The 9,295-nt window shown below is 43.5% G+C and overlaps 1 protein-coding gene across 1 annotated transcript; it reads right to left on the bottom strand.

Annotated features, from left to right (window-relative positions):
* Positions 1 to 581: 581 nt before the first annotated feature.
* Positions 582 to 8,912, bottom strand: LOC128761055 (potassium voltage-gated channel subfamily A member 2). The gene is made up of 2 exons (XM_053868938.1): positions 8,451 to 8,912; positions 582 to 6,756 (listed from the first exon to the last, which is right to left on the bottom strand). The coding sequence occupies exon 2, from the start codon at positions 6,623 to 6,625 to the stop codon at positions 5,129 to 5,131; it is 1,497 nt and encodes a 498-aa protein (XP_053724913.1). The 5' UTR covers positions 6,626 to 6,756; positions 8,451 to 8,912; the 3' UTR covers positions 582 to 5,128.
* Positions 8,913 to 9,295: the final 383 nt, after the last annotated feature.

The raw sequence follows: 9,295 nt of genomic DNA, 5'->3' as shown, positions 1-9,295 counted from the left end.
AAGCTAACACAGGCTTTGCGTGTCAAGTGTCGATACCTGGTCCGAATTCACAACCTCAAGTCGTTTCCATTATAAATTGTCTTTCAATGGTGCCAGGTAGAAGAGACAGCATCACCATTTCTACAGATGAAGTTGCTGCACTTTTGTGCTTGGAGGGCCTTCATTGGTACCGTAAATTCAAAGGATGGGGCAAGATCTGCCGAGCAAAGATGAATAACCGCTCCAAGTACAACTGTGGTAGAGATGAGGGCCAGTGCAGTCCGAGAGGCTCAGAGAAGACAGAGTCAGCTGCATCTGGGCTCCTGCCTGGATGCCAGCTGGGGTGAGGTTTCCTCGGCATGTTTCACTCGGTGGACACTCCGGGTCCCAGGGCAGATGGCTAGAGTGTGATTCTTGGTTCAACACCACAGTTTTCCACCAATAGTGCTTGAGACATGTATGGGATATTCACACCTCAGATAAACTGGTGAAACAACAAGATAAATACATAGCATTCACCATCAATATTTTAGTAGAAATCAGGATTTAAACAGTTGTGCAACAAAAGCAGAAAAAAACAAACACAAGATCACTTTTTCAGATGAGTTATTATTGGCTTCATTGTTGTTATTTCCAGAGATATCTTCAAGATAATGAGTATTTCTTGTCCATTAGATTGTCCTTTTTTCAGTCATAAAGTGCAGATAATACTATTTTTAAAGATCCAAATGTCACATACAGTATATAGTACATGGTTCCATCCTTCTTTTTTTCCTTTAATGTAGATGATTTGTTCTTGGTTCATTTCATAGAAAGAAAATTCAGTATCCAGTGTCCCCATATGGATGGATGTTCTCAGGTCTATGATACGGAGGGGGTTGTCGGGCTGTACATCTTGTCAGTGACAACTGTGATAACAAAACTTGACATTCTGTCAGAAACACAAACATGCACACAGTTTGCATATTGTTCGTCTTATTCCCACCAGGAAGGGATTACATCACAAAAAACAAAAACAAAAAAAAAAAACATTTCTATTCACATTCAGTCCAGCAGTGACGCACATCAGACAGATATTGCAAAGTCAGCTCTTTTTGCTTCAAAGCTGCATTTTCTGAACGCTCTGGATCGACTGAATTATCTTCCTCTTCCAAACATTTAACCTCTGCATAGACTGTTGAATCTCCTTTAAAGGTTTCCTCCCCAATGAGCTCCTCTGCAGGTGACAAGTGCTTCTTAAAGTAACTCTCAGATCCTTTATTAAGAGTCTTCAGAACTTTGTGCTGCAAACCTTAAATGGTCACCGGCCACCTGCTCATTGCTACAGTGGAATTTGCTGAGCTTACTCGACTTATGTCACGTTACTCATGTTTAGTTTACACACAATGAGAACACAAAGCATGCATAGATGGATATTTTTGGTCTTGCAGCTGGACCACCAGGTGTCGATGTACATTGTTCTATACAAAAACACTCCAATCCACAGCGCGGTAACGTCACCGTGTGAAAGTAATCATCTCATACCTGATGCTTCCCACTCACTACATGATTTTCTCATAAATTGTCAAACAACTTTTGATTTATCTTTCGAGGCGAAGGTACCTGGACAGATAAAGTAGCTACTGACATTTAGTCATCACGCTCCCAAATCTGACTCCCAAGTCAATTTCATGTTTCACGTTTCTGTCAACAAAACTTTGAGCTTTTCAGTTAGCCTCTTTGTAATTCAACTAGATTTGGGGAAGTTGGCAAAAATATTCCAACATATCAAGTCATTCATGCTTTGGAAAACCAGAAGAAAAAAAGAATGTTCACGGTGTTCTCACTTGGTTACATTTAGTACAGTTTAACAATTTGCATAACTAGATCTTAAGCTTGCACTGGTTGGTCTTTATAGGACGGGGTCTTAATAGTTTCATTTTTAAAGCTTTTTCTCACGTCTGCCTGACTCTGCCCTGCCTGCTTGTGTTCACCTGATAAGGTTTAAGACCCTGCAAAACACCGCCTTTCTGTTTGTTGGAAACGGTTGTGTATCCACCTAGCATTGAATTTTTTCCTCTGTCTTTTGGTTTAAATAGAGCTTGTCGAAACTCTTCTGTGTTTGCGTTTTCCCCTCCCTCAATACAAACTCAGTCTTTGTTATCACTTCCACAAAGAGAAGCCAGCAGTTGGTTATTGCATTTCCTCCTATATCTTGAAAACAAATTGCTTTGCTAAATAACACCTGTACAAACAACATGGGTAGTTTGTTACCTTTTTTGTTTGTAGTGAGTGGTCAGTCCTTAACAAATTCATCTGAATATTGCAAACAAATCCAACCTCATTCTCCGACAAGACTCATTTTCCAGCCCATCCATGCCAACATTAAAAAGGTGTGGACACATAAAAGACTTCAGAAGCCTCATTATCGGCAGTTTGATGAGGAATCCTGAGAAATTATTGGCAGGGATGGCGAAACACAATGAACCAGAAATAACATTGTTTTTCTAAGCTCATCCTATGAAAAGCTTCAAAATCCATCACTCTTTTTGGTCTCGGAAAGTGCAGTGGAAAGATATTCAGCCAAGTTCTGCTACACTGCTGCTGCTAATGAACACTTCCAATAATGAGCTCGCCGCCCGGACCGTTGCCCTGGCAGTGGCGAGTCACGGCGGAGAGTCTCAGCTGCACCACAACCTGCCAATAACAACCTTGTTCACATTCACTGCTATTTTCAAAGACTGGCTGTGTCTTCCAAACACCTAAAAAACAAAACATCATGTCATGTTTTTAAAGCAAATATACACAAATCAGTTCTTAACTGATAGTGACACCTCATCCAGAAAATTCTTCAGTTTTACTGGAACCAGATATTTATTTATATTATCTGAAAGTATTCACCTCAAGGTTTGCTTTTTCTGCTGTGTTTATTGTGTTTATTTTTTATAAATATATCTGGGGAAAGGCATTGATTTTAAAATGCATGCTTCAAGGAATGTTTTAGTTGTCATGCAACAGTAAGAGATAAATTCAAATAAAGGCAGTTGGAGCAAAGCGCTGTTCTTTAAGACTTTACTTGGCATTTGAAACCAAGTACAAAATTTTGCTCATGGAACGATGTTTTCAACATGCTGTAATTGTTTTTTCTATGTTTGAAAAATCTATTCAATTGAGATAAATCTCAGTGTTTACCCATTTGTTTTAAAGTTAGATAAGTCACGTGTTCCATACGCTACACAACTATGTGAAAGATTTTTTAGAAATTATTTCAGAAGTATTTCCCCCACAGTTTATATTATAATAATTTCCAGGAAAATATTTGCCGGCACTTTAGAGCAGGGGTCTTCAACTTTGCGCTCGAATGACTAAAGTGGTGCAGGTTTTTGTTCTGACCAATCAAGCACACATAAGTTACCCAATCATCTGCCTCACATACATCAAGCATATTTCCAGCTAAGACAGCGAGAGCACAAATGCTTAAGCCTTCATGAGTGGTTGGTCCTTTCACTTCTGGGATAGTCCCTCAAGGGGTTTGTCTTTGACTGTCCATGGTTTGTTAGACGTGTTGGAAAGGACCACAGCCACAACTATAAATAACTGGGCTTGATAAATCTGTTTCAGATCTACCTGGTTGTAGTGTCCATTAAGTCCATTGTTTGGTACACGATTCTGAGGAGGAAAGTCATATGCGAGCCATTTTGCTGACTCTCAGCAGAGCAATCTGTTAATGTGCATTGTAGAAGCAAAAACAAACACAGCAAATTTCAGCAATAGTCATCCAAACTTACTTCCGTTGCCCAGTTCAGGGTGAGCAGGAACAGCTGTGCGGGTGTGTGCTGAGAGGGCGTTTTTGGCGGCACAATGTTGAGGAGTAGGGAGGACAACATGGTGTCCCAGATACAGTCGACAGTAGGGAAGTGTCTACCCTCATTTCTTTGTATGTTTATGGCTGTTTGAGCTCACCCAACAACAGGTGGTGCTCCCAAAATGGCCACACAAGGTGTACAAGGGTATCAACTTTGGGTACTGGGCTGGCCTTTTTTTGTCACCTCACCATTTCACCTCCTGTATAGCGCTCTTGCATTCAAGTATTTGGTGAAAGACTTTGAAATATCTGCCTGTTTTTTTTTCAAAGTTGTGTAGCGTATGGGTTTCCCCGGCTTGCTTGCTTCTTAGAACAAAATGCTCGCCTTACTCTTATTCATTATTAAGTTTCAGTTGGTGTAACAGCTACCTGCAGGCGTCCTTTTAAAAAGAGTCTATTCGTGTTGAAGGCAGTGAAGAGACATATACAGTGATGTCATGAGGCAAGTGGCAGTTGAGAAATAAGTGGAAACTTCTCATCCATACAAAACAAACATGCAGTCATCTACAGACTACTACTGGCTCTAAACAGTACTTACCTACTGATATTATCTAGAAGTACTGAGTGGGGAAGTGTAAAAAAACATTCAAGTTGTCCTCAAAGCTTTGCGGTAAGACCAGTTTTGGTGAATGGTTCAGGTGAAAGCTTGCATTGCAATATACAGTACAGTTTGTACGACCAACGCAGTTTTAAAGTCAAGGCCATCCTCAGTCATTCATCAGATACTGATGCCTACTGGGAAAGAAAAGGTGTCGAGCCACAAGCTTAGCGCTGAGGGCTGTCATCCATCCTTGAAATAATCTGGTGTGCTTAACCACCAACCTTGTTACAAGTCGCCCGCCGGCCATAACAGCGCAGGAGTGGACTTGTTTCACGCTCGCATGTCCGTTAAGTCTGTTGTGTTGCATTGGCTCCAGAAAGCAGCATATGTCTCACCAAAAATGTGCAATATGTTTCGGAAAATATGGGACTGGAGGGTCTGGAGAAGCGAGGGCTTTGCTATAGCAACAATTTCTTCTTAGTTACTGCATTTTTTTGTGCACCACGCAGAGCTACTGTTGAAAATCTTATAGTTTCTAGATCTTTGAACAGCATCACAACGAAAAGCAAACTACATGCAGGAATCCATTTACTCTGTTTGACAGCTATCAGGGGTGAGACAGGAGGTCAGGAGAAGCAAGGAAGTGAGCAAACTGTCTATTGTCAGTGTCTGCTATCGCTGAATACTGAATTCTATTGCCTTGATATACCCTGCACGAAAGAGGCAGGAGGTTGCTCGACTTTTTCCATTAGGATTTCAGTTGACTACACGTCAGTGAGCATCTTGGTGATATTAACATAGTTTGTGTTGGCCAGTGTGCAATTGGCCGTCTTGTGGTTTTCCTCCTGGAAGTCCTCGTTGCTGTTGTTCACGGCCTCCTGGATCTCCATGTAGTCTGATTTACTGATGGTGGAAGCGCTCCGGCTCTTCTTGAGCTCCTCGGCCGAGTCCGTCTTGGGGACGTTGACCTGCAGGTACTGGGCTTGCTCTTCTCCTTCCGTCTCACGATGATAGAAGTAGTTGAAGTTTGACACGATGACAGGCACAGGAAGAGCGATGGTCAGCACACCAGCGATGGCACAAAGAGAACCTACGATTTTCCCGCCAATCGTTGTCGGCACCATGTCCCCATAGCCGACTGTGGTCATGGAAACCACGGCCCACCAAAACGCGTCAGGGATGCTCTCGAACTGAGACTCTGGCTCATCGGCTTCAGCAAAGTAAACCGCGCTGGAAAACAAAATCACCCCGATGAAGAGGAAGAAAATGAGCAGGCCCAGCTCTCTCATGCTGGCTTTGAGGGTTTGACCCAGAATCTGGAGCCCCTTGGAGTGACGGGATAGTTTGAAAATTCTGAAGACTCGCACCAAGCGGATGACCCTGAGTATTGCTAAAGACATGGCTTGCTGGCCGGCCTGCCCATCCTCCGGTCGGTCCGCCAGCTCCGTGCCGAGAGTGATGAAGTATGGGATGATCGCGACGATATCGATGATGTTCATGATATTACCAAAAAATCCTGCCTTGCTGGGACAGGCAAAGAAGCGCACGAGGAACTCAAAAGAAAACCATATAATGCAAAGAGTCTCTAGGATGAAGAACGGGTCGGTGAAGTAAGTGGACGTGTAGCTGATGATTGTGCTGTTGGTCTCCGGTGAAAAGACTTGCGCTTGAGATTTGTGCATGTCATCCTCATCGTTGCGGAATATTGGGAGGGTCTCCAAGCAGAAGCTGACGATTGATATGAGGATAACCATCACAGAGATTATGGCGATAATCCTGGCAGGACCTGAGCTCTCTGGGTACTCGAAGAGCAGCCACACTTGTCTTTGAAACTCGTTTTCGGGCAGCGGCCGCTCCTCCTCCTTGATGAAGCCTTCGTCTTCTCTGAACATCTCGATGGCTTCCTCGCCCAGCTCGTAGAAGCGAATCTCTTCGGAGAAAATATCCAGGGTGACGTTGACCGGCCTTCTTAACCTCCCCCCTGACTGATAGTAATACAATATAGCGTCAAAACTGGGTCTGTTTCGGTCAAAGAAGTATTCGTTTCTGAGGGGGTCAAAGTAGCGCATCCTCTTTTTGGGGTCTCCCAGAAGAGTGTCCGGGAACTGTGAGAGGGTCTTGAGTTGAGTCTCGAAGCGCAGTCCTGAGATGTTGATGACCACTCTCTCGCAGCACTCATGGTCTGCCTCGGGGTCGTAGTCCTGTGGGTGACCCGGGTGTGCCGCCGCCTCGTCTGAGGGGTCGCCAGTGGCTACAGTCATTCTGCAGGGGGAGGGCGACTGCACTTTTCAATGACTCCTGCAGACTGGGCGACTGCAGGTAGGGGGCAGGAAAGGGAGAGGGTCCGACACCGTGATGACCCGACGGCCGCAGGGTGACACCTAGGGTGCGGCTGCAGGAGGAGAGGCAACACAAAGATACGTGTCAGTTTCTGCTAGAATCATGTCGGACTCTGTCAAGGTCAAGGCGTGACTCGGTCCTCACACTCTCAGTCTGTCAGACTGTCATGTTGATGAGGTTCTGCAAAGATTTCATTTCAAAAGTTTCAATGAATTTGAATGATATTCTGGGCCGACCCAAGCTAATTGGAGTGAGATCTGGGGGACGCGCATTGATCAGCAACCTCGCTCGCATTTGGGCAGTTCAGAGTCCTTAATCACTCTCTATCTTTTCACGGAGTTTGCTTCGAGGGCGAGCAATGCTGAGGCCCATTGTCCCATTACACCTGCAGCTCTGTAATTTAATCTAGCGACTGCAGCTTCCCTTCTACTGGCTATTCCTGTCGTACTTCACTCTAAATTCTTGTGACTGCAGCCTCATATGAAGGATATTTTAGCCCAGTACTTCACTTAGTTTTACCATGTCAGATGACTTTTTCAATCCCACATTTATTTTACACCATTCGCCAACAATGACCTCTTCATTCTCGTGTTTGAACTCCATGATTAAGATGTTTTATCCTTGTTGTTAGGCTTTTATTTACTTCAGTGTTTTAATTACACAGTCCCATGCAAGCTGGAGTCTGGCATTTGGAAATCTATAATTTCACTATTAAATACCATTTTTTTTGTTTCTTTGCTCCTATATTGAGACATTTCCACAAGTAGATTGGCTTTTTTTTTCAAGCCCCTTAACCTTGTTTGACCTTTCTACTTTATTTCCATTACGTTAAACTGCTGTTTTGATACATGCTAATCTATACCAACATGTCTGACATGATATTATACTTTTACTCTGACAATGGAGAGCTATTGATCCCACTATTTATTTCATACTTCATTCAATGTGACCTGCCCTCATTGGAGAATCATAATCTGTTATAGTTTGGCTGTTTGACATCATGTAATTCTAACATTGTAATATCACTGCCAGGATTTTTACTTTTTATTTTTTTAAATCACTTCTCAATCCTGTTGAACAACACAGTTCCTATCACTCCCCATATCTGTCCTTGTATCATGGTCAAATCTGGACCCACTTCATTTACAAGTAAACTCTTCTGGTTTGGACCAGCAACCAATGAAACTGATGTCACACCTGTGAATGTTCCCAAATATGTGTTTTTAAATGTTTCCTTTTTACCGTCAGCCGGTATAAATGGAAAACCAACGTGCAAAAAAGCGATCCCCTGTGCATACTAATCACTTCAATGCAGGTAAACTGGGACCGGCTCATAATGAGGACACTCATCTGCAGCAATGGACAGAAGCAGATAAAATAAGCCGCACCACCATTTCACAGTGAGTACATCCATAAATATAGCGATGCAGCACACTCAAACAAGCAGACTCTCTGTTCCAGCATTTTCAGAATGATATTTAACAACTCCTACACCAGAGCAAGCTGGCACACCGTCTCCAGCTGGCGTTTGGTTGCAGCATTTTAGCCTTGAAATGGTGCCTGTCTCTGAAATATTCAAAAACACCTCTAAATAATTTATCAACCGAAGGAAAGGCAGTGGAGGAAAAAATGTATCTCTTGTCTGCATCGTCCTTTATTATCATGGATCGTCATTTAAGGGCATCATGAGACGCAAAATGAGAAGTTTATGGAGGTAAATAAAGCTGTGAATGTGAGGACGCATACCTGCAGTCATCTTTTCCATCCCCTGATGTCGCTGACGCTCCTGCTGGATGGACGCTGTTCTGATGTGAAGACAGCTAATCCGTTTTCGCAGCAGGAGGTGGGAAAAAGACGAATTTCCAAAGTGGGACAGCGGATGGTGATCACCTCATGTCTGCAGCATCCTGGCTGTGTACAGTAGGTGCGGGTGTGTCCTCGCTTTCCCCTCCCCGACTCCTCTCCTCCGGCTGTTGTGGGATGGCGATGATGTGAAAAAGAGCGAGGGAGGGAGGGGTTGGTGCTTCCCTCCAAGGTGCTGCGGTCAGCAGAAAGATCTGCTCCTCTCCCGAGAGCTGTCTGCGAGCAGATGTGAAGGTAAACAGAGACCGTGAGACAGGTGATACACTCGGACAATCGCGCCGTTATTTCCAATTTGCGCGCTCGCAGCGGGCAGCAGAGCGATTACGCAATGACGCGTGTGTCGCTTGTTGCTGTGAAGAATCATCTTTTAGTTGGAGACAAGACCCAGAGCTGCAGTCGAGGTCTGCTCTGCATAGCAAGAGATGAGGAGGGACGTCCACTTGACACCTTGTTTCTGCTGTGTGGGCAACTTAAAGGGGTATACAGCTGCAGCACCCCAGTGTTGGAAGCAAAAACCCAATATTCCTGACTTTAAGTTTCACCATGACACATGAGTTTCACGGTTCTGTTTAATGTTTATTAGTGAACAAGGGAGATAATATTGATTTATTCATTTTATTTTATTTTGCAGTTAGGTTTCTGACTTTCTGCATTCATGTATTAATTATTTAAAAAATATATGTAATATTTTTGTTTGTTTGTTTTTTATTTGTTTTTCCAGCAACTAT

This window comes from Synchiropus splendidus, chromosome 6, assembly GCF_027744825.2.
Source record: "Synchiropus splendidus isolate RoL2022-P1 chromosome 6, RoL_Sspl_1.0, whole genome shotgun sequence".
Classification (NCBI taxonomy): Eukaryota; Metazoa; Chordata; class Actinopteri; order Syngnathiformes; family Callionymidae; genus Synchiropus; species Synchiropus splendidus.
Note: the sequence above shows the minus strand (reverse complement) of the source record. Positions and strands in the feature narration are given on the sequence as shown.

Excerpts from the sequence above, each read along its gene's own strand:
- LOC128761055 (XM_053868938.1), bottom strand. The coding sequence starts at position 6,625 with ATGACTGTAGCCACTGGCGACCCCTCAGACGAGGCGGCGGCACACCCG.